Source organism: Xiphophorus maculatus, chromosome 10, assembly GCF_002775205.1.
Source record: "Xiphophorus maculatus strain JP 163 A chromosome 10, X_maculatus-5.0-male, whole genome shotgun sequence".
In the NCBI taxonomy this organism is placed as follows: Eukaryota; Metazoa; Chordata; class Actinopteri; order Cyprinodontiformes; family Poeciliidae; genus Xiphophorus; species Xiphophorus maculatus.
Window position 1 is genome coordinate 14,757,054 of NC_036452.1, and position 24,561 is coordinate 14,781,614.

A 24,561-nucleotide genomic window follows, 5' to 3' on the forward strand; every position below is an offset into this window, starting at 1 on the left:
TTCCATTCAACTTGTAATATTTATGTAATGATCTAATTATTATAAATGTATTTATTACTTTATGGCCCTTTTGGTATTGCACAACAAAAGAGATTCTATTGAAACGTCAGGACCTAGCATGCTGGATTCTCCCTCAAGAGGGCAGTGTTACAATGTGAGTCTCTATTAGACAGTGGTCATCAATTCCGTGGGACTATCAGGTAATGCCAGGAACTATCAGTCCACATTCTAAGCAGAAATCCATATTATTAAATAAAACGAGTTCATGCCTTGTAAACAGCCCATGTTAATGTTATAGGGGTTGATGATGACCACATTAAAACAACAACGTCCTGATGAGAGTTTTTGGAGTTGAGCATCTCATTAGATGTAATATATTTGTTAAGAGCTGTGGTGAGGTGGAATTATTACCGCAGGAGCTGAAGGATTCATTTGTGTAATTAGATTTTATATATATTAAAAAAGGTACAGGGTGAAAGGTCTCAGGGGAGTGTGAGGAGCATATCCTGCAGCTTTGGGAGGACTCGTGTTCAGATGATGTCCAAAATAAACCACCTATAGAAAATACTTTCTGAGACACGTAATGCAACAGGAAGCGTTAAGATGCATTGCTGCTGTTAACTCCAACAACAACGGAGAGATATTTCACTCTACAGATACTCGCCCGTCTCTTTCTTTTCTCGTCTCTGCTCTTTTTTTTTTTGTCCCATTTTTTCCCCTCCGTTGCACTCTCTCATCTGGTCTGACCTCAAACCTTTCCCGTATTCCTCACCTCTACTTCCCTCTACTCTGTCCCTCTGTTTACTCACCCATACCTCCTCCCTCCACCCTTCCTATCCTCCTCCTCCCTCCTGAATGAATCGCCCAGGTTCAACCCCTCCCACACCGAGTGAGCTTTAATTGTCAGCCCCGGACAAGAACTTGCGTAAAAGCTCCAAAAACGCGTGCCCCTCACACACTGGAGACTGGAAGTGACAAACCTGGACCAGTGCGCATCTCTTTGGCGTGTGTATGTGTGGTGCTGCGTGATCAAGTGTGTGTGTATGAGTAGTTTAGATTTTTATTTCTAAGGAAGCTTGCCGGTCTGGTTTGATTTATTTCTGCCCGAGCAGCAATGCAGGTATCTGTGGCCCTCATCGTCTCCAGCTCGGCGCTCCTGCTGCTGCGGCTGCAGGGATGCTGCGCGGCCGCCAAGGGCTGGAAGGAAATAAAGAACGATGCCACGGAGATTTTACCGAACCGGAGGGAAAACAGCCGGCCACCCCACCAGGCGATCCTGCAGACCTCAGACAACAACAACAACAACAACAATAATAACAACACCCTTAATAACAGGGCAAAAAACGGAGGGAGAACATCCACTTCAAACACGGTTTCTTATAGTAAGTTTTACACACACACCATATATTAAAAAAAATATGGTATGTTGGAAATTGCAAAAGGAGATTTCAAATTAAAATTCAGACCTTTCAATTTCACCTCAGAAGCATGTTCTCCAGAAATCTTTGAGGGGGGTGCGTTATAAAGGAATAATGCAACTACTTTAAACGTGGTCTCTTATTTCTAGAATTGTCATAAATAATATTATGCATATAGGTCTTTAGGTTGGGGGTTTGGCAGAAACCCCTGCCTTCTCACCACTTGGTCTTGCTACAGTTAAGAAATCATTGAATTTGTCCATATTGTGTAGCTTTTGTGCTTCCTAACACAAACAACTTAAATGCATTAATTGCACTGAAATTCCTGTATGTAGAAAAATAGGGTCTGTCCAAGCTGAATGGGATCTGCTGTTTGATCCCAACTTCAAATTGTGTCACATTTTCTCACCAGCTTACTGATTAGCAACAACTTTGCAATGTGTGTGTGTGTGTGTGTTGAGTGTGAGAGTGTAAAACCCAAGGATGAGTGTGATGAGAGTGGCTCACACTCACATTCTTGTGGTTGCTTCCCTTCACGCAGTCTGAAGTTGAGCGTTCACAAAGACATCACCGCTTTTTTTTCACATTGTCTTCCAGGTTGTTTCCCTTTCTCTTTATACTATTAGTCAAGCTCTGCTTGCTCCATGACCGTTTGATTGCAACAACATGTTCCCCAAATAGAAAAAAACACCAAAGTTTGTTCTGCAGTGGGGGATGCCTTTTGTGGAGAGTGGGGTTAAGGAATTGCTTTTTAAACGCAACGCTGCTTTTGGGAATGATTCCCACCTGTGGTTAGGAGATGCTGTATGTTGTGATAGAGGGATCATTGATTCAAGCTGGGTGGTTCAGGAGTTGTTGCCTAATCATGGCCTCTCAAGCTGGAGCTCAGAGGAGGCGACTGATTAGATTAGAAGAATGAGCCTTTAAGGTCAATTTGTGTGAGTGATTCTTCTCTTTGAGGATGAAAAACAGCACCAAAGATGACCAAATTTAAATACTTAAGACATTTTAATTTTCTCCAAAATAAGGGAGGTTTGTTTTTATTAGCAAATATACAACAAATATCAAGGACTTCCCAAAGGGAAAAGAACTCTCAAATGTTCCGGGCCACTTTTATTATCCATTTCTTGATTTAAGTCCTGGGATGGGGTTCTCTGGTCCATTTGGGGACGCGGCAGAGATTTTGTCTGATGCCTGGTTTTCTTCCAATCCTCTCGAAAACTCACTCAGTTGTGTATTTCCTTGACATTTTAATATGCTTAGGTTGATATGAGAGTTTCACTTTACAATTCTGAGAAGGAATTCTAAAGAATACTATATATAATAATACATTTAACAATATTTAATTTGTTATAATTAAACAGAGAAGCAATGATTCTTTTGTTGGTAATATTCTGGTAATCTAATGTGCTGCTATAGCTGTAACAATTCTGTCTATAACATTTGCGCAGATTTTTATACACAAACAAACAAGTAAAAGTTTGAAAAAAAATTATGCTAAATTTAATATAAATAACCTTTTCAGAAATTTGCAACATTGGATCAGTCCCTGAAAACAGAGTCTCACAAACATGAATACTGCTCTGAAAATTGAACTTATCTGTTATAGATCAGTACATCAGAATTGATATTATTTATTTCTGTCATGAAGCCAACAGTAGAAATAAATGTTTAAACAGCATGACATCAAATCATCAGTTTCTGAAGTTGGAAAATTATCACTAGAAATATATATATATATATATATTCTATTTTCCTATAAATAGTAGACAACATTTGACCATTCCTTCTTTACAGATGTGCTGTTCATGGCTTGCAAGGCGTGGTTTAAACGCTGTAAAACCAAAATGTACAATTTTTGATACAAGGATTTCTGAGACCTCTCCCTAGAATAAATATATCGACATACATTTGACAGATTTTTTTAAATACAATCTCTTCACAAATGCAAATTACATCAAGAGATGCGTGTATCTTTTTGCTTTATACAGAAATGAATACAGAAGGTCAAATGTTTTAAATATGACAAAAAGTTAAGAAAATCAAACAATGTATAGCTACTTTTTTAATGATAGACAATGCTGTAGGAAAACAAATTGATTTTTTTGAGAAGTGCCATCTGTATCAGTGTCAAACTGTCTAACCTTAATTGTAGTGATGGGTGTTTTAGCTTCCACACAGTGACAGTCAGTGTAAATACGTAGATGCCCTTCTGTCAGCTAGCTGAACATCAGTGGGCAGCAACAGGTGGGGAGGGGTGGCAGCAGGACAAAATTGCAGTCACTCCCCAACTTTCTTTGGCATCTCATGTAAAGGACTCTAAACTGTAGGAATGTAATGATAGAAACCTTCTTGCTGCAACTTGTGAAAACTCTGGTGTGCCTGGAAATCAGTGGCCGGCCCATCCCTGCTCACTAAAGAGGACAATTAAAGAACGGGACTGGACTTGGCCTGGACGGAGCTCAGATTTGATTAACGTCCTGTTTTCGGGAGTATTTAATGCAAACTGCCTCAGCTTGCATGTTGCGGATATCGCATACGAACAGCAGAACACGCAGAATATCACCAGATCAGATTTTCAGAGTGAGAAAAAAAAAAAAATCATAAATCCTTTGTTTGGTCTTTTTTTTTTCCCAAAGAAAGCCACAGAGGAAAACAGATCCTTCTCTCGGTGTATCATTTCTGAATCGACTGTTCTTCGGCTTGTAAAGAAATACGGGTCAGTAACTTGTGCGTGTGGTTGTTGTAAAAGCTGTTGCTTAAATGTAGGATTACAGGCCGAGTGTGTTGTCTTAGATCAACCTGGCTGATGTCCAGTTTATTGAAAACTCTAGAGTGCTTTTATAATGTTGCATTAAAATAACCAGACAGCTGTTTACTCCTCCAGAGCCATATATGTTTCCTGAGGGTGAAAAAACTGAATGCCAGTTTTTTTTTTTTTTCTTTCCTCCACCCCAGACCTGCATTTGGTTTGATTGAGCTGTTTAATGGGCCTCTGGTCTGGATTTGCTATCAGTTTATTGCTGCCAGCTGGGTTTCTTTGTCAGGCGCTGTTGTCAGCTAGTGATCAGACCATGAGTCACTGCTCAAAATCTGATCTGATCTTATTGGCTGAAATATCCACCTAAATGTACAAGTTGCTCTTTCTACTTGAATAGGCATGTCTACTTGTTTTATATAATGTTATTTGTAAGTTGATAAGAGGACATTGAATTATCTTCATCTAGGTAAAAATAACAGTAATCAGTTATCATAATGAGCCTTATAATCTATCAACCCCCCCCTCCTCCCCCCTGCCCCATTCATTCATTTTTGTCAGAAGGACTGTATATTTTCTTGGATTAAAATTAATTTTTCCATCAATCAATACCTGGAAATTAAACTTGGGATTGTAAATAACGTGTTTCATGAGTCATTTTATTTGTTAATCAACCCAAGATCTATTTTACTGTAATATAATTAAGGATAAAGTATTCAGCTCTACTGCTACCTGGTGACAAGGGAAGTTTCTTTTGTTGTTAAATTTACACAAGGGGGTTTCTCTGTCAAGATGTCTGAATTTCAATATGTATCTTTCATTTGAGGAAGAGTTTGTCTGACCCTCAAACCAAGACACCCCCAAAATAGGACAATTAACAGGAAAAGAAGCGGCCTTCTATTCATGTTTACTTTTTCTAAATTAACTTATGTTTCTGTTCCAGCATTCCATCTCTTCTATCTCCTCTATCAGTTAAAGGAACAAACAGCAAGAAGACTGTCGGTTTTTCTCAGTTTGCTGGATGGTCCTTACTTTGGATTCATAAGTAAAAGCTACAATTTAGCAGGAATTAAACTAAATTAGATTAATGAATCACGGCATAGAACACAAGCCAAAATATTTAGCACACCCAGTTACTCAGGCTTGGTTCTAACTTGGCAAGGCAATATGTTTTTGCGGTTTTGTGATTCTCCTGTTGCAAGTTTCAGAACTCTATTGAGCAGCTTTGGGTGTGAGGGGGTGTGTTTTCCATGTTTTGATCGACTCCGTGTGTTAAAACTGTGCCACTCTTCACACCCAGGTCCTTCCGAGATGAGCTGCAGGGAGCTACGCTCCACCCGCTACATCACTGATGGTTCCTGCCGCAGCGCCAAACCCATCCGGGAGCTAGTCTGCTCAGGCCAGTGCCTCCCTGCCCACCTCATGCCCAACTCCATCGTCCGTGGGAAGTGGTGGAGAAACAGCGCTGCAGATTACCGTTGCATCCCAGCGCACTCCAGGACAAGAAGAGTCCAGCTTCAGTGTCCGAATGGCAACACTCGGACTTACAAAATCCGCGTGGTCACCTCCTGCAAGTGCAAGCGCTTCAGGCCCCACCACAACCAGTCAGTTGCCAAGGAGGTGCCGAAGAGGCAGCCCAGCAGGAAGCACAGCCGCTTGTCACAGGATCGGAGCAGCAACAACACGCCACTGCTGGACAATGCATACTAAAGCAGCCAAAGACTGAGACCGAATGCGCATTACATGTTACTCAAATACCAACATTTCTCCTTCGTACAGGGAAGGGATGCAAGAAAAAACTCAAAGAGAGAGAATGTATAAGCTAATTTCTGGTCTGATTCTTTGCATGATGAATTGGATCAGCAACAGCAGTGACTGGTCAGGAGGGGACCAATCTGGTCTTCTTTCCAAACAAAGTTCTTGTAAAAATTATGACAAAACATCCTTGAAACGTCAACTCCTACATGTACAAACATTCAATGGATTCAGAGTCTAACTCAGCCTCGAAGGTGCATTTTCTCTCTAGAGTGGTAGAATGGTTGTAATCTGTGTCCTTTAGTGTTTGGGACATCAGCAGGATTTTAAGAAGTTCCCTGAAAGCTGCCCCTAGATAGACCTGTCAATCACACCAGTTCTTTTCTCAAAACTTAGCAACACAGAGTCAGAAGAGACAAAGAAATGAAAGTTTACCATCTCCGACACCATGTAGGGGACCAGTGGGCATTCCTGTGACACCACATAATTAGCTAATTCCTGTGTTAAGATTGACTCACACAAAGCAATTTTCTCTAGATATCACCAGTTCCTGTCTGCTAGGGTCACGCAGGAAAAAAAAGTGCACATGGTGTGTGGGAGGCATCAGAAAGTGTTACCCAGGGGCAGAGCTCTCTCCATCACACCCACACTGGAATTCTGTTGCAGCGGGCCAAGCTGAGCAGGGATGGAGCCAGCAAGAGTCAAGAAAGCCCCACTTCTCTCTTTAAAAAATCCAGGCGGGAAACCGACGAGGACCATCAGAATCTTAAGCAGCGATTTGGTTTGTCGATGTACTACAGAAAAAAAAAAAAGTTTCTCTGAACTTCTTCAGAACATTAACAATATCCCTACTAGTTCTCATCTCTGCAGTGTTTTTCCTCTTCCTTCATTAATCCAAATGTCTGCTGAATTTTCTCCCAAAACATACATTGAAATAGCAACTGGAAAGAAGTTCAGCATGATTGTACATATCAAACCTGCGTGCCACGCAAGGATGGCAGGAAGAGACCCAAAGAAGGACTCTTTTAAAAAGAATGAACTTCATATTTATTTTTTATGTCCACATTTAAATTATTTATGCAACCTTTTATATCAACTGATAGTCATAATTGCCATATAGTGTGATAGAGAAAATAAGAGTGTACAGTCCACAAATAAAAGTAAAGGCAGATATATTTCAACAAACCGGCCCGTTTGGTATTTTTTCCTTTTTAAAGAAGTAACCTACTGATTTACGTTTATGAAAAAGATGATAGAGTTATAAGCAGATATGAAAGGACAATATCTTGCAAAAAAATTATTCTTTTTAGAAATTATCAGGCTCTGTCCAGGCCATGATCAATTTTCTGGAGGACATTAAAAAATTTAAAAAGTAGGCCTCTGTGGACAAATGGATTTCACCCAATGCATTGACAAAGTGTCATTTAGTATGTCATTTTTTTCATTGGTGCAATGCTACAACCACTAAAATCTGGTGCTGCTCCATTTTTATTTACATTTTGTGAAGAAGGAAGTTGAGCTGATCTCCAGAGGTTTTCATGTCGTTTCCTTCAGTAGCTCTTGGTACAGCGCCACCACAGGCAAAGAGGTGAACAGATTTTTCAATTAGTCTGGATCATTCGACACAGTGCAGTCTGAAAGCAAACTGCACCAGCTGAAAATGTAACAAATGTTGCAATTTTGGTCCTCAATCGAACCAAGTTGATCGGATTATCAAGTGTGAAAACATCAGTGAAAGTGGTAGGTTATTTAGGTTCATTGCACACAGGGGGACACATTTCCAGCATGTATTTCTGTTCATTTTTATGTTCATAGCTTACAAAAAAAGCCCAAATTTAGTTACTCATAAAAAACTAAAATATGTCGTATGAGACATCATTCATAATACATCCAAGTGCATTATGGAACGTTAAGTGGGTGGAGGAAGTGTAGTTGAAAGGGGTGAATTTTTGGGGAATTTGAAGGTCGTTGTCAAACCTTCAGCCATCACCTTATAAGTTTTCTTTTTTTTATTATTTATTAAATTGCACAGCTGTTAACCAGGATATACCCTGTCTTTGAATCAATGACGCCTTTAGACAGTCACAGCAAGCGTAGAAAACTGATAAATAGATGTCCCAACCAAGTACAGGGTGCATATAGTGTATATTAAATTTAAGCCATCAAATTAAATGGAAATAAATGGTTGAACTGGATTACTGTACTCTGCAAGAATCCAGTCTTAATTTTGAGATTAAATTACTAAAATAAACACTTCAATGACTTAACAGAGCTATATCTGGAAATGTTGCACACTAAGCATAATTAAATGAGAATGAAATGAGTTCACTTACATCACTCCAGTCAGTCCTGTGCAGGGAAATTCAAATGTTTCACTGGACTCTGCAGGATACTCAGCATTCCTCACCATGACATCTTAGTCAGAGCTCAACCATTTCTTTGTTTATGGTGGATTTAGCCATCATTCCGCATTGTTGCTCTCTGCCTTTCATCCCTTGAGGCTTTCTGCTCGATACATTGTGAGTTTTAGAGAAGAAAATGTTGCTGGAGCTGGTTGTATCTGGAGCCAACTTACAAACTTTGCAAACCCTGAAACCCATAGTGTCCGTCCCGGCACAGAAAAAAGTTTTTGCTTTCCAGCTAATAGAGGGTTCAAATATAACACAGAGAATCATAGTGGTAACTGTAATTGAGTTTGTCCTTCACTGTGCCAGTGCAGAATGGCGGATATTGCATTTCACTACATCATCCATTATGTGCATTTATATGTCATGTTCAAGCCCCGCTTTCCAAGTGAGAACTGACTGCCCTGCTTTCAATAAGTCAACTAACCTGGGACAAGTGGAAATTCAATAATATTTTCATAGAAACACAGCATGACCTGTGCCTGTGTGTATTAATCCTGCCATGTGTTGAATTTAGAAACCTTTGCAGATGACCTTTGCAGAGTTGGGTATGGCCAGATCCACTCCAAGAAAATTCAACATTTTGTTTAGGCCCTGAGGCAAGTGCCATTGATTATGTTTGGAATACCATATGCAGAAGTCTCACAAGGTTCCTTTGCTGTTGCTAGGCCATGAACTAGGGCTAAATCCACAATGGATCACCTGTTGAATTATAGCCTCTTGAAAAAAAATCTTCATAGATCTCTACACTTACAGGTCGTTTAATTTATTACACATGTTCACGTGTTTTTAACAAATCGTAAATCAACCAATCACATGGCAGGCGCTCAGTTCAATTAGGCATTTATATTTGAACAAGATAACTTGAAAATCAAGCTGATAACACTCTAATGGATGACAATGTCTTGATGTTCAGTGTCAGAGGAGAATGGGCAGACTGGTTCAATGTGGTGAAAAGGGAAAGTACAGAAAACAAAGAAATCCCAAATGCAACAGGCATTCAACGTGGTACATGTAAGGGATACCTAATAAAGTGGCCAGTAAGAGCAACTGTTTTTTACAAATAGCCAACTTCTAATTTATCACACAGATGGAAAGCTACAAAGGACTGAAAGGTTTAAGCACTGTCAACTCATGCAGTGGCAATTAGGCAATTATTTTTCTGCCAAAAGCATGCAAGAAACAGACAAATAAAACTGACTGTAAATCATCTGCAAATAAAGAGATGCCTGATGGATGATTGTTTTTGCCAGTGGAATCTGATTCCAAACAGCACCAGTGGAAAATCAAGAGGTGATATTCAAGGCAAGTGAAAAAATTTCTGTCTCACACCAGCAATTTGCCCATATAAAAGTCCTTTAATGTGTTGGCTTTCTGGTCTGCTGTCTGTGCCATTAAAAATCACAGACTGCTAAAGATGTTTATAGAGACAGAACATACAGTCACAAATGTGCAAAATTTTGCAGCCACTCATAATTTCTCAGCTTTGCTTCTAGATTCTTCTGGGTGTCATTTAATATGTTTTCTTTGGACTTAGGCTTCTTTTCTTACAAATTTTGTACCCAACAAACTATGTATTTCAGTAGAAACAAATCAATTTCCAATAGGGGACTGTGAAATACAGTCAAAAATCTGAAGAATTACAAAGTCTTATTCTTCAAAAACAAATCTTCAAGTTCTGCTCTTGATGTAGAGAGAGGTGGCTCTACTGAGTCCCTCCTGGATGACCACACTTCTCACCCTATCTCTAGGGAGAGCCCAGACACCCTGCAGAGAAAACTCACTTTGGCCACTTGTATTTGTGACCTCATTCTTTTGGTCAATAACCAAAGCTGACCATAGATGAGGGTAGGATTGTGGATCAACTGGTAAATCAAGAGCTGTGCCTTTTGGTTCAACACTCTCTTTACCACTCTCTTTACAGGTATTGGCTGTGCCAGTCTCTCATAAGAGACTGGCACAGCCAATACCAACAGATGCAGCTTATCAATCTGCAGCTTATCTCTCATGAACAAGACCCAAAGATACTTGCACTCCTCCACTTGGGACCTCTTCTCCAAACTGGAGATGGCATTCTACCAATTTCCAGTTCAAGACCGTAGATTTGGAGGCATTGGTCTTCACCCCAGCCACTTCACAATTGACTGTGAACTGCTCCTTCAAAAGCTATAGATTAGTCTTGAGGCCACCAAAACAGATCATCTCAATAGCTTTGCTGCACCTAGAAATTCTGTTCATAAAGATTATGAGCAGAATCTGTGACAAAGTGTAACCCTGGCAGAGTATATCTCTCACTGCAAACAAGCCCAACTTACTCCCAACAATGCAGACCAATCTCTGATACAAATTGTACAGTGAACTACAGTAACAGGCCATATTAAGGGGCTTCTGGCGTACTTCTCAGAGGGACACACCATATCCATGTCCAACAACCACCCCCACAACAACCAGAGCTTTAAGATATTTAAGGAACTTTGGGCATATCTCATTCACCCCCAGTACATTGCCACCTAAGTGCTTTTCATCCACCTTAGTCACATCAGCATAAAAGATTGAAGAGCCAACCCAAAGTCCCCAGACTTTGCTTCTTTACCAGAAGTTGTGCCAATGGGATTGAGGTTCTCAAAGAACTCTGCTCACTGACCCATGGCATCCCAAGTTATGGTCAGCAGCAAACCATCTCCACCATTAACAGGTTTAGTGGGGCACTGCTTTCTCTTCCTGAGAAACTGGATGGCGGACCAGAGCTGCCTCAAAACAATTCTCCATGCCCTCACCAAACTCCTCTTATGCTTGTGTTTTCGCCTTAATGACCACCTGAGTCATATTTGGTTTGGACTGTCAGTACCTATCGGCTGCTTCCAAGATTCCACAGGCCAAAAATACCTAATAGGATTTCTTCTTCAGCTTGACAGCCTGTCACACCAATTGTGTCAACCGAGGGTTACCACTGTGACAAGTACTGACCACTTTCAGGCCACAGCTTTGGTAAACCACCTTGACAATGGAGGCATGGAACATGGTTCACAATCCTTAAGGTCAAATTTGTATGTGCTCTGTCAACAGATTTTACCACCTAAGTGTGGATCACAGCTCCTCCCAAGTTACAACAGTGATGGAATGTTTGAAATTGTGCCATACTCATATTTTCAGAAGAGGGATTGAACAGGAAAATTGAAATGAAATTACCCAAAGACAATTCTTAGCCTCCAAATATGATCTTGTTTGGTGTTCTAAGTTGCGCAGAGGGTCTTTATTTCCTTATTATGTGACTTTTAGAGGCAATTGGCTGCACAACATTTTATTTAGTGGTATCTATTTATTAAGGGAATTGAGATCAAAAGTACACTACCGATTTAAGATATTTAAATATAAAAAGGGAAAAATAAATAAAATCATGCATCATTATCATTCAACCTTACAATTCTGTGCCACATTGTGTTGGTTTTATACCAGCAGGTATAAAATTAAACTGGGCTTGTTGTAGTGAGGCAAGGTGAATGAATAATTCACTAAGGCTCTCTACGGATTAATCCCAGAAAGATTAAGAAGAAATGGATAACATGAGCAGAAAGATGGAGGAGGAGATAACACTTTTACAGAGATGGACAGAAGCGCGACACAAGTCAGGGGTTTTCCACTGAGCCCTGCAAGTCTCTTAGCCAAGTCCAGTCATGGAGAGAAGTGAGCCAACCATGTGTGCTCAGGACAACAGGAGGTGCAGAGGATAGAAAACAGGGCTGTCAACAAACAACCCTGAACAACCACAGCAAGCCCCGAGGTTATGGAGACATGTCTTTACTTAATCACCACCTTATGGACTGTTTATCTTTAAAAAATAGTAGTCCAACTGCATGCTTTGAAAAACATGTTATCTTCAACATGGAATGAAAACTGCTCAGTGATCTGTGTTGTGTTTGAGGATAAATACATCAGAAACGCGAAGGTTTGGGGTCAACTTTCCAACTTTTTAAATCATTGCTGTATAAATTAGAAGCCCACGTGTGTATAGAGGGACGGCTGTGCATTTTATGGTATGTGGCTGTTATGTGTGACTGAGGAAGCGTGCAAAGGTCTACCCAACATGTGTAACATCAAAACCTAACACACTCTGTCATTCAGTAATCAGCTTGAGGCCTGTGGGCATTGAGTACTCAAATAAAAACTGATGCTTTCAGGGTCAGTTTCTCCATGCACAAACAATTAAAATGTGTCCATGCCTCTGATATGTTGTAAACTGTTAGGTTGTTTAGCAGTGGAACCACAAATCTTCATATAAAAAGGATAAATGATGTTGAACAGCAGAGGTCTTTCATTCTTCCAACTGTGATGGCTGCAAGAAGGCAACAGAAAAATCCAAATCTTTGTTTCTGTTTATTTAAATGCTACAGAGTAATGCTAAAAGTCAAACTGAACAGATTTAAACACTTAACATAACTGCCATAATTGAATGCTGCAGCAGACAGCAGCTTAGTCTAATATGTCACATCAAAATAGACATGGACCAGCCAGTCACCTATAAAAAAATATAGGTGAGAACCAATGAGTTTGCTCTCTTGTATTTTGACTTTGCAATTTACAACGTCTCTGTTAATTAGCATTGTAGTTTCTTAACTACCAAGGAGAAAATGAAAAGTAATTGCTTAACTGCAATAAAACCTTGGAGATGGTTCAATTCAAGTCATTGCACAAAAGTCACATCAACTCAATGGGATCTCTTTGGTCAGAACAATTTACTGTATCCTAACCTAGTCAAGCACGCAGTTTTTACCATATTGCTGTGACCATTTTATGAGAGTCTTGGACTCGTTTAAGAGCTCACAAGAATCAAATTTGCTGCGTGTGACTTTCAAACAGAAGCCAAGTGTTCTTGTGGGTGGTAAACATGGCATTCTCGGATTATGTAGCCCATGAGAAACTGATTTATGACAAGCAGTAGTCAGCCTATAACCAAAACCTTCCCTTGGATTTTCAATCTTTAAAGTGAGTCAAACTGCTTTTGTTGCTGTCATCATTTCTAACCACTGCAGCGCTATTGTGGTGATGCCTACTAGACTGTGACTAGATCTACCCCTACATGTTCCCTCCCTTTCTACAGACTCTTCATGGTCATGCAGCTGATTCTGATCATGACAAATCTCTCCAGACAGGAGCAAACCAATGACAACAAGCGTCTTCGTCTTGTTTGAATTAATTTTATTTCTGTGGCGTTATTCTCACCACTAATCACCGCACAGATCTTTACAGCACTATGCTGTTTTTTTTTTTTTAGTTTGTTTTGGCTGTTGATTGTGGTACATCTACTGGGAGCTATCTCAAAACACACCAGACAACATGCTAACAAGAAAAAAAGCAAACAGAGCAGGGGACTGAGACGTAAACAGCAGCCTATACTTCCTTCCAGATCAACAAACTGTGGAGCTTTCCCCTTTGGGACTATTGCTACTTCCACAGGCAGGCTGGTGCCTTTGTGCTTGTTTGGGTGCTAGCTTGACTGTCCTCATCCAAGCAGATGTTTTTTTTTTTTGTTGTTTTTTTTTAACAGATGTCTGTTTCATCCTAGACACAATATTTCTCTGATACCTAAACAGTCTATATATCCAGATTTCATCCCAGATTGAGACTGTTTAACTCCTAAGGCCTGGTGCTTATTAATCACATGTCTAATCTTTATTCTGACCCGTTTGGTCCAGCTAAATGCAATCAGTGGAAATGCATGGGAAATTGTTTCCTACCCATGTGGCTGTGGGTGTACGACTCAGGAGAGACTATCGACGCAATCTCTCTGGCTTAGGAGGCTTTAAAAATCAGGAACAGTTCTGTTCTCTAGCCCTTATCAGATGTCAAAGAGCTTGCTTTAGTGTCCTAATCATGACTCGGGTTACTTATTACGTAAAAATAGAAATTCCCTCGAGATTAGTGTCACGTCAATAATATGAATGCAAAAAAATGAAATCAGAATTATAAGGTTTGTTTTGACCTGAGAACCCAGATATTAAGAAACAGTAAGTCAAAATGATGTCCATTGTACACAAAAGACTTTGTTTCTTCTTCCAAGGTCTGAAGGGAAATTTATCAAGCTGGGATTTTCTCTAACAGAAGTCCAAGATAAGTAAACAAAATAGTATGGTTGGAATATTATCTTACTTGTGCAGGATGAAAAAATGCACAAGTATTTGTGCATGTGATGTATCACAGACATATGACATGTCTGTGATGTGTGTTGGAGGCCCTGCAAGCAGAGGTCAAGTTTGACCTGAGGTGAGGACTGGCGAAGATGTCTATAAAGACAGAACAAAAATCCAGGTCAGTATTAAAAGACTGTCTTGTGTATTCCCAAAGGAGATCAGAGTTTTTAACGGCCATTTTGCTGCGAAGTTTTTACACTGCACTGTGTCAAACGATCCAAACTAAGTGAAAAAGCTGATCACCTCCTTGCCTGTGGTGGTGCTGCACCAGGAACTACTGGAGGAAACGACATAAATACCTCTGAAGAAAACCAGCACAGCTTCCTTCTTCACAAAATGTAAACAAAAATGGAGTAACATCAGATTTTAGCTGTTGTGCTATTACTCTTTAGTCTCTGATGCAAGCCATTATTGGTTTATTCATCTACTTGTTCAATCTCAGCATGGAAGCTTTGTCCGTGTATGCATATTTCTGTAGTACAGCGCACGAAGGACAGGATCATGGTTATTATGTTATGAATTCCACTTTCAATTATTCATTGAACAAATCTGTGAGAAAGTGAGTATTTTTATTACATCTTGTTGTGACTTTTTTGTCTGAACTGTTCCTCATCAAACATTAGACATTTGTATCATCTCCAAATTCTCACTGTGATCAGAAGAAGCATGGGACTGAGCCCGGCAGTAAACTTGTCTTCTCTTTGTTTGCGGTCGTATATTACCCAGCACTCTGACGACGTCTGATGAGATGTGCCGCTATCGGTTTCTCACAATACCAGGGTCGCCAGTTTCTTGTCTTTGTTTTTCTGCTCTCGGCTTTTGGCGGCCAAATTCACATGCCTGAATTTTACTGTTGCTTAGAGAGCAAGATCTGCTGTCCGTTTTATGTCATTATCACAGTGTGTTGAGATCCCTGCTTTAGTCAGCACATCTAAACTCAGCAGGAAGGAAAACAAAGCAAATGGTGTGTTTTCTACCTCCACCGAAAAAGAATACATGGGAAAAGATTTGATAGGAGTAACAGATGCCACTGAAGCCTTTTATAGATCTATGGTTGAAAAGGACCTTGGTAATTAAATGCATAACAAAACCTTCTCAGGCTACTGTTTGACAGGTCAGTTGGTAAACCTTTAACATGGTCTCTTTACATGAAAAGCCACAGTGAATTGTTTGCTCTGGATTTGAAGTTGCACATGTCTGCAGTACTTTCTCAGCAGAACCACAGCCTCTCTCCTATTAATGAATTTGAATCACACTTCTTAGTGCTAAATGATATACGACTAGCCAACAGCATGTCGAAATACCTTCTTTTAAAAATGACTACATCAATGGAGATGAGATTTTTATGATGTAATCGATCATCTTTTGCAGCACTTGGCCGGGAGGGAGCACTCTCAAAAATAGCCTATGTCCAATAAATAAAACCAAATTGCTGCTGTGTCGGCCGTTAATCACCAGGCAAAGATTTTCTTTCCAGGGACTGCAATATAAAAGATGAGTTTAGTGTCTAGTTCAGACTGTCTTTCAGTCTGGATGCTGATGAGACATTGATGGAGGCAGGGACTGAATCCCATCAGACTGGTCTCATTGAATCTTTTATGTGCTAAAACTACATTTCCTACTGATTAACTACGTGTCATTAGATTAACTCAAACAATAACTACTTTAGAAACACAAGTTATGACAATATTGTACAAAAAATCCCAGACGTTTTGAATAGTAACCAACTTTTCAAAACTTCAGAACTTCTTCCAGCTTGACAAAACTATGTTTTACCTACAGAAGAGTAAACCTAGATCATGATGCTAGCAACATACCTTGGCTTTGGTATTTTATTAAAGTGATATACAGTAATGTATTTTTGTCATACAAACCTTTTGGAAATTATCTAAACTCCAAGACGTTTTGGATGATCTTAGTTAGACCTTGTTTTTGTTTTTTGTGGAATAAAGAGATTATGTATCAAACCTTTCTTCTTTACATATAATGTATATATTATAAAGCTAGGTTTTAGTTCTATAAATAAATCTCTTGATTTTTTTTTTTTTTTTGTAAAATATATACTTTCCCTGGAAGGAAAAATATTTATCCTTTGGACTGATGTTGGATTTATTCTCTCAATGTTATCAGCTAACCTCACTGCAGCCAAGAGCAACCCATCAAAAAAGCCTTTGTAGCGCTCAGGTTATTTTAGCTTTATTAAATGATGAAATATAACCAAGATTTCAACTGGCCAGCTTGGCTCTGTGACGTGTGGCCACTAAAAGCACGACAGAAGCAAAATGATTGATAATCCTGTGAGGCTGAAACAAAAACACGACTCCCATCAAAGCAGTTCATTTCATTTTATTTTCTGTTATTTGTTTCTCATTGATGATATTTTTTTTTCAGTTTTTCTTTCTGCTTCACTTTAATTCTCTCTGCATGTTCTTTTTTAGAGCATGCAGAGCTTCAGGTGAGCCCTGTGGATAGTGTAGAAAATGATTGAAAGAGCAGAATACCTCAGTTCCTTTGGAATGTCCATACGACACACTGTGTCGAGCAGAACTGTAACAAGCATGTTAGTTCGTTTCAGCGTCTGATGTGTTCTCCCTTTCTTCCCCCTCCATCGTGTAATGTCATTCACTGCGCTGTGCGGGGACAGATGAGGAGAGTGCTTTCTGCTTCCATAAATAAGGCAGAAGGAAGGCTCCGGCCTGCTTCATCCATCACCGGACTGGATTTGTGTTTGTAAAGCGGTAAGGAAGAGGGGGGGGGGGACTTAGAGTCATCCATGTTCCCAGCAGCCATTCCCTTGTGGGAGCTTCGCACAGCCATTAAACACCTCATGGCAGCCTGTTAGCTATTGAGCCAGCTGAACTGAACAGAGTTGTGGTCCCACATGCTTTTCTGTCGTCTCTGCGGACATGTCAACGGGTTTTTCATTCAAAGTGTTAGTGTACATCTCAGCTGATATAAGAGAAACGGCGGTGCATACAGCCTCAGTCACGCAGATGTTGTTAGAAGATGGGAAATTATTAAAGCTCTAATCAAAACAGAAAAAAGTTGAGTAATAAAATACAAACTTTCTCTTGTCAGTAAACAGGTTCACCTCGTGTATGTTATTGGGCTTTTATGTGCTAGACCTACAGAATGCATAATTGTAAAGTGGAAGGAAAATGATACACGATTTTCATAGTTTTTCATATGTGAAACTTGTGATAAATGGTGAATGGAGTGAACTTACAAAGCAATTTTATAAGCTTGGAACATCTCACGAAGAGCAATTGTTCACTTCAAAATCGGAAAATGGAAAGAGCACACCTGCAATCCTGTTGAGCCACAGCTGTCCACCTAAGGTGACAGTTATATCAGCAATCAGAGAAGGAATCAAGAGGTCCATAATAACTCTTTAGGAGCTGTATAGATTCACAAATCAGGTGATCAAATCTATTGAATCTGTGGAGAGAAAAATCCGGAGTGGCAGGAAGAAATAACGTGGAAGAAAGTGCTCTTATCTGGTCAGATGAGACCAAAATACATCTCCCCGACCAATACATCATCCTCAACACACTAGCTACCTCTTGTTCCTATTGAAGAAAACCATCCCCGCCGCATGATGCTGGCACCATGGTGATTGTTTGTGGGGAAACATTTTTCAGCATAGACGGGGAGGCTTGTTAGAGTCATTTGGAAGATGGATGAATCTGTATATGGGACAATCCGGAAGGGAAAATTCTGCAGGGTGGGGATTACTTCAGAACAGCAGAACAACAATGGTTGAGACGAAAGCATTTTTACATGTTATAACAGGCCAGGCCTGAATCAATTTGGAAATCTGTGACAACAACTATTAGCTGGATGTTCATAGCTGATTGGGACCCAATTGGTGGAGCCAATCTGACACAAGTGCAAGGCAAAAATGTAAATTTCTGCATCTACTTTGTAAAATCCCAAATAGATCTGAAGAAAAACCTCCCTGTTGATCCCACCATTATATTTTAAGAAGAGTGAACAGAAATGGCTGTAATGCTTTTCAAATGTGTATTTGTCAAAATAAAAAAAAATCATGTGTAAGTGTGTGGCAATGTAGCTGCGCGACCCGTTATATGGATATGACAGCCGCAGGTTCGAGTTCCTGCCTGACGACCTTTGCCACATGTTTTCCCCTCCCTCATAATGCACTTTCCCATCTAAAAACTGCTAAATAAAGGCCACCATAGCCATCAAAACCTGTGAATAAAAAGACATCATGACATTCCATAGAAAAAGGGAACGTCTAGTTCCACTTTGACTTTACAAAATGGTATGATTTTTGTTACTCTGCTACATAAAATCCCACTAAAAGACATTCGTTTTTCTTAGCAATGGAAAAAAATGCTGAGTTCAATGGGTGTGAATACTTTTAAATCCATTGAAAGCATCAATACTTTCAATGGATTCTGAATAAGTTTTCAATGGAAAAACTTATTCAGACGTTTTTCTGAATAATATTACAGTTGATGTGATAACGTATGATTCAGAGCAGGTGTTTGAAATTACATGAACACTAGACTGTTGGCTGCATAAATTTACTTTAATTGTAGATAAAATGCAAAGTGACAGCTATTAACTGTGAAACACTAACAGTCGGCCACAGCTCAAAATGTTCAAACATTGACCTCATCAAGTCAAACTCTCCTTCAGCGTCGTTATTTTTGGCAAAAACCACAAGGTCATCTCAAGTCCCGAGGATCCATGACAACTCTGATTCTCCTGTAAACACAGATGACTTTTAGCATGTCAGCAGATCGTAGAAACCTGTGGCGCGAGTCTAAAGGGAATATGATGTGCCCTTAAATCACCTGCTGGGAGGGAAATGCAGCGTTTTTTTTATGAGGGACTGAAACACAGGTGTTGAATTTGAAAGAGTCTGCTTTTAGATTCCCAAGCTTTTTAAAAGCCTGCATCTGGACCAATAAAGCTGCGAGTTTAAGACTAAGATCCAGCGTGTGTGTCTAATTTTCATAATTTATCACTTGCAGTAAAAATGTAAGTAAAACCCTAATCACAATCAGAGGAAACAACCATTCCCATGCAGCAAGAAAATCCTAACCGCCAGCTAGGTTACGACCAGACAATGTCCTACTGGTGTTGGGACATTGTCTGGCGTTTGATCTCACCTCGCTCTGATTAATTAAAAGAGAATGCTTCAGACTCCGAGTGTCTCCATGGGTTTCACAAAGCCATCCGAAGGAGCCGAGCTGTCACGTTGAGAGTTTTGGCCAGCCATTGTGTTGCTGAGAAACCCAGAACAGGAGTGCTGCTTCCACACGCCGGGGATTCCCTCAGACTGCACAGCTCAGCGGAAGCAAACGTTTGACTGATGAGTGACATTTCTTATGTGCTCTCTTCATTAAGCAGCTGCATTTTTGAACTATGACATTTAATATCCAGTCAGTTTCACTCTCCAGCTCCAGGTTATGAGTTTTGTCCAGTGGTTAAGTTTTCCAAATGGTTTCGAGATGCCATATGTATTATCATAGAAACTCACTTTTAGAAACATATTAATAATGTTTCTATTATTCGGAAAATATAATGTTACCAAATGAGAAGAATTTTTTTTTTTTTTATGGAAGTGAATCATTTCACCATGAACAATCAATGACAAGATTCTCCTAGCAAAATGTCTGAGAGAGGAGTCACAAGTATAATAGGAAAAAGTTGTCCACTAGGATGATCATTTCCTATTTTGTCACACTTTGATGAGACATTAGATTAACAATTAAACATATGATGTGTAATTTTAATAAACATTTTAAGGAAACCCTATTGATTAAATAACCTTTAGAAAACCCAGGTTTTCTAAAGTTGCTTATGCATTTAAAGATAATCTGTAAAGTTTGAAGAAAAAAAAAGAATGTGTAAGTCTCTGGGAATTGTCATTTGCAGGCTTTCCTTTAGGGTCAAAGGTCAAGCAGCACAATAGAGGATATTTTACTAGTTAAATTAGTGTACACAGATTTGATCTTCCACCTACAATGTCCATGAAATGAAGCCCCAAATGTCACTCAAATATTTTCCAAAGCAGTACAGCCATTAATTATGTGGTTACTCTTTTGAAAGCCTAATGTCTATGACGCCAGCAGAAAAAAAAAACTCTTCCTCTAAAATGCTGCACTTTGAGGGAGTTTGCCTGTCATTGAGTCAGACGATATAAATACAAAGCATCTCTCTGGGCTCCATCATGCAGCGTGACAGTAAGGACACGGCCCTGGACTTGTGGCAGCAGCTATAAGTCACTGTCGGGGCTCCAGGCAGGCTGTCTCCTGACTCTGTGCAGGTGACTCCTGTTCCTGCCAGAGTCGCCAGCCAGTTAACCCCTAAGTGGCTCTCTTCTCCTCCACCTCCTCAGTCTCATCCTCTATAAGCTGATCTCCATTTTTTCCATCAGCCTGATGTTCTACAGCCATGAAGAGGCTTAGTGTTTGACGCCATGTTTAGTTATTAGACAGCGGGAGCTCTTGTGAGGCTGCCCATTGCAGTATCACATGCCACGGTTAATGGCAGCTAGAGAGAAGCAGAGAAGCAGCGTGTGTATGACTCAAAAGATCAAGTACAGGAAAAACATGTACGCCAAAGCAAAAACGCTCTACCGTGATGGACATGCAAATCAGTAAAACAGGCACTTGACATGAGAGAACAGTTAGCTGAGAGGGTCAAGATCTTTTTCACATCTGTATGAAAACTGCAAACCTGGCGCTGCATCTGAAATATCCACTCACTTAGTCACATGGAGTCCACTAAACAGAAAAAAATAGTGACGGAACGTTTTTACATTTTAAAACACTCTCGAGTGCTTCTGAGCTGATGCGTTTTGATCTAATAAGATTTAAGTGTTTGATTAAAAAGATACACTGGAAAATGTCATTAACGTCATCTATTTTCATAACACTGCCATCAAAATTTTATAACACAAAAACATTTTTGAAAAAATAGCTGTTCTACATACACACATACAACCATGACCTAAAAGTGTTTTGCATAAATTCAGAACTACTTTTTCGCAATAGCATCTGCTTGTTGTTTGATAGACTTCAAGTTGCCACTTTTTGCGACATTTTTTTAACAGTTTCAGAGATTTTTTGGAGATTTTTCCTCACTGTAAGTGATGACTGGATGAAGTTGCGTTGTGCTCATGCCCTTTTTAGTTACACATTTGATTAATTCCACATTTTAATTATCAATCTGCACCTCGAAAAACCTTATGTAGAGTAGTTGTTTCCAGTGTAGCCACTTCCTGCCCTATTAAGATCAATTTGGATCTAATGCTCTCTCATCTTTCTAATCTTGAAGAGTGTTTTTCACATCATATCATTCATTTATCCCATGTTAACAGGATGTTGTGGCATACTAAGAAAAAGTTCCTAGACGCCAATCCAAAACATTTTCCAAATAAATTAAAATTTCACTTCAGTCACATTTGTTTCAATGGAATTGTGAATGTGCCAAGAAACATTATCCAGGTTTCCACAACCCATCATTTCATTGTGTGCAATATTTTCTCCATTAAAAATACTGAAATTAACTATTAGATTTTTCAAACAAGCACAGTGGGATATTAAGCAATTAAAATGATTTTTAAAAGGCCTTTTACAAAACTTTACCCATATATTTGTTGTAGTAATTGTTAGTACATTAACAATTTTCCTCTGTAAATCAAAGCAAAAACTTAATTTTAATATTTAGTATTCAAATGTAACAAAAAACAGTAAAAACAGATGAAGTGAGTAATACAATTTTAGATATACTGTATATTTAAATATATATTTCTAATTTTCTAATGTTTGTCTGGAGAGCAATCTACCCATTATTTCAATACCTTGGTTCACATTTTAACGTTTTGCTTCGGCTCCTTTGCTGCGACTTACTGTGGTTTTCTGACACTACATTCAAACAGATGTCAGACATGCAAATCATTATTCTTTCACCAAATGTTTTTGCAGCTGTGATTAGTCTAAGAACAAGAGGGATGTGATTAAATTCAGTAACTTAACAAACAAATAGTCCATTTAATGGGGCTCTAAATAAAAGACACAAGTTGTTAGTTCCTTTAAAAGCGTGGGCAAGGTATGCGTCTTTGAGGGCCAAATGAGCTGAGGTTGTAAAAACCTGTTTGTAAGGAAACAGACCAAAGACTCAGCAGATGTTAAAGCAAATGTTTCAACTTACTCTGTTACAACCAGCTCTGATATTTCAGTATTTGTAACAAGGGACAGGCTTTAGTGTTTTCTGGAAATATGAGAAAGTGTAAAGCACTATTAGAAATGAGGGCAAAGGTAATTTTGTCTTAGGTTAATATCCAAATATTTTTTCATGGATCATAGAAACTGTGAAAATTATGGAGGATTTAATAGCAGATATCTTCAACTTTTTGCATTTGAAACTGGTACAAAATGAAATAATTCTCTCATACTTAACAGGTGACAGGTCATGACGAAAGACAATGAAAATTCCATGGACAAAATTAAATTTACAATTGGGATATTTCTTAATCCTAAAAAAGCATTTGACACAATTAATCATCAGCTACTTTGAGAAAAACTGTAGGGAGGCATAGCATTAAGCTAGGTAAAAAGCCACCCAATTAAGAGGCAACATTTTGGTAAGATAGGTGCAATTAAATACAAATGTTTGGACATTTTCTGGGGTGCCACAGGAATGTGTACTGGGAACCAAATAATTTGTTTGTTTGTAATTGCAAATCCCAATGGGTTCTGGTGAGTAATCACATCTGAAAAAATAGTGTCACATCAAAATGATGATGGCTTACTTTGAGCAAAGAAGTGAAATTTGTTATCTATGATAAGACTAAAACTCCAGTTCAGAACTAACAAATAAAAAAAAACTACTTGAAAGCTTTTCAATCTTGTGGATGAACATTTCTTTATTCTGTGCTGTTCTTTAGTGAAACTGTATTTAAACTACTGTGTAGAGGTCTGAGAAATACGATTTAAAGGTGCATTCAATCTACCCTCTACTCGGATGTCGTATATATCTGTTTAAAATATTAAATATAAAATATTAAAATATTTTACAAGCAGGACACATATTTATTGTGATGATTGCTTTTTGTTAGTTTTGTTTTCTGATACATATGTTGATTTATTCCTTCTAAAAGTATAAAAAAACACAATATGTAACATAATTTATCCTTTTTCCAAGAGTTTATTTGCTTAGAGTGCGCAAAATTACTTCCACTGTCCAAACACATCGATATTGGGTTAATGTCTTCGTCTTTAGTGTCGACCTGGTTGTTTTCATAAATGAACTGGTTTTAAAAAAAAACTATTTAAAAGGTTATGATTTCAAAATTTTAAAAAAGCAACATTGCATACCACTCATAGTTTGGAAATAAAATGAGAAAAAGTGAAGGTTGGACTGGAGGGATCTCTAGCAATTTAAAGCAAATCATTTTGCTACTATTCCACTACCAGTTCCGGAGAAGGCATCAGATGAAACATGCACACAAAATTAAGCAAAAATGATTGGTTGTTTATGCCTGGACTGTATGCACTGACCACTCTCTTGAAGGAGCTGGAAGAACAGGGCGCTTCAGGTCTTAGAAGAAAGATGGTGGTGAACCTATGTACGGCCCCTGGAATGTAGTGAAGCAGGGTTGAAAGTAGCACTCGTGCATACTGATGCAAAGTGTACACCACACTGTTTTTAAGCCATTTTATATAGACCAATATAAATGATGAGCATGCAACTTATCGCATGGTAGTCACTGGTTTGTACATCCATAAATTTCTGTGCAATAAAAGTTTCGTACAATAAACGTCAACTAAGAAACTTTATTGTACAGTAAATCATTAAACTTGGTCTCCAGTTGTGCTACTGAGCTCCACTGGGAGAAAGTTTTCCTTTCAAACCACCTCAATCAAAATATTTTTGGTGCGATTGAATTGCTTAAAGTAAAATTTCTGCTAAATCCCCAAACACCCCCAAAAAGTTCACATTGTTTGACCAATCTTAGCTGAAGTAAGCTTTATTCCCATCGTGTCGTGATTGGATTT

At 39.0% G+C, this 24,561-nt stretch overlaps 1 protein-coding gene across 1 annotated transcript; it reads left to right on the forward strand.

Moving 5' to 3' along the window:
* The first annotated feature begins 744 nt into the window (after window positions 1-744).
* Window positions 745-7,114, forward strand: sost (sclerostin). Its single transcript, XM_023341612.1, has 2 exons — window positions 745-1,382; window positions 5,477-7,114. Exons 1-2 carry the CDS (start codon window positions 1,115-1,117, stop codon window positions 5,884-5,886), a joined length of 678 nt encoding a protein of 225 aa, XP_023197380.1. The 5' UTR covers window positions 745-1,114; the 3' UTR covers window positions 5,887-7,114.
* The last annotated feature ends 17,447 nt before the right edge of the window (window positions 7,115-24,561 follow it).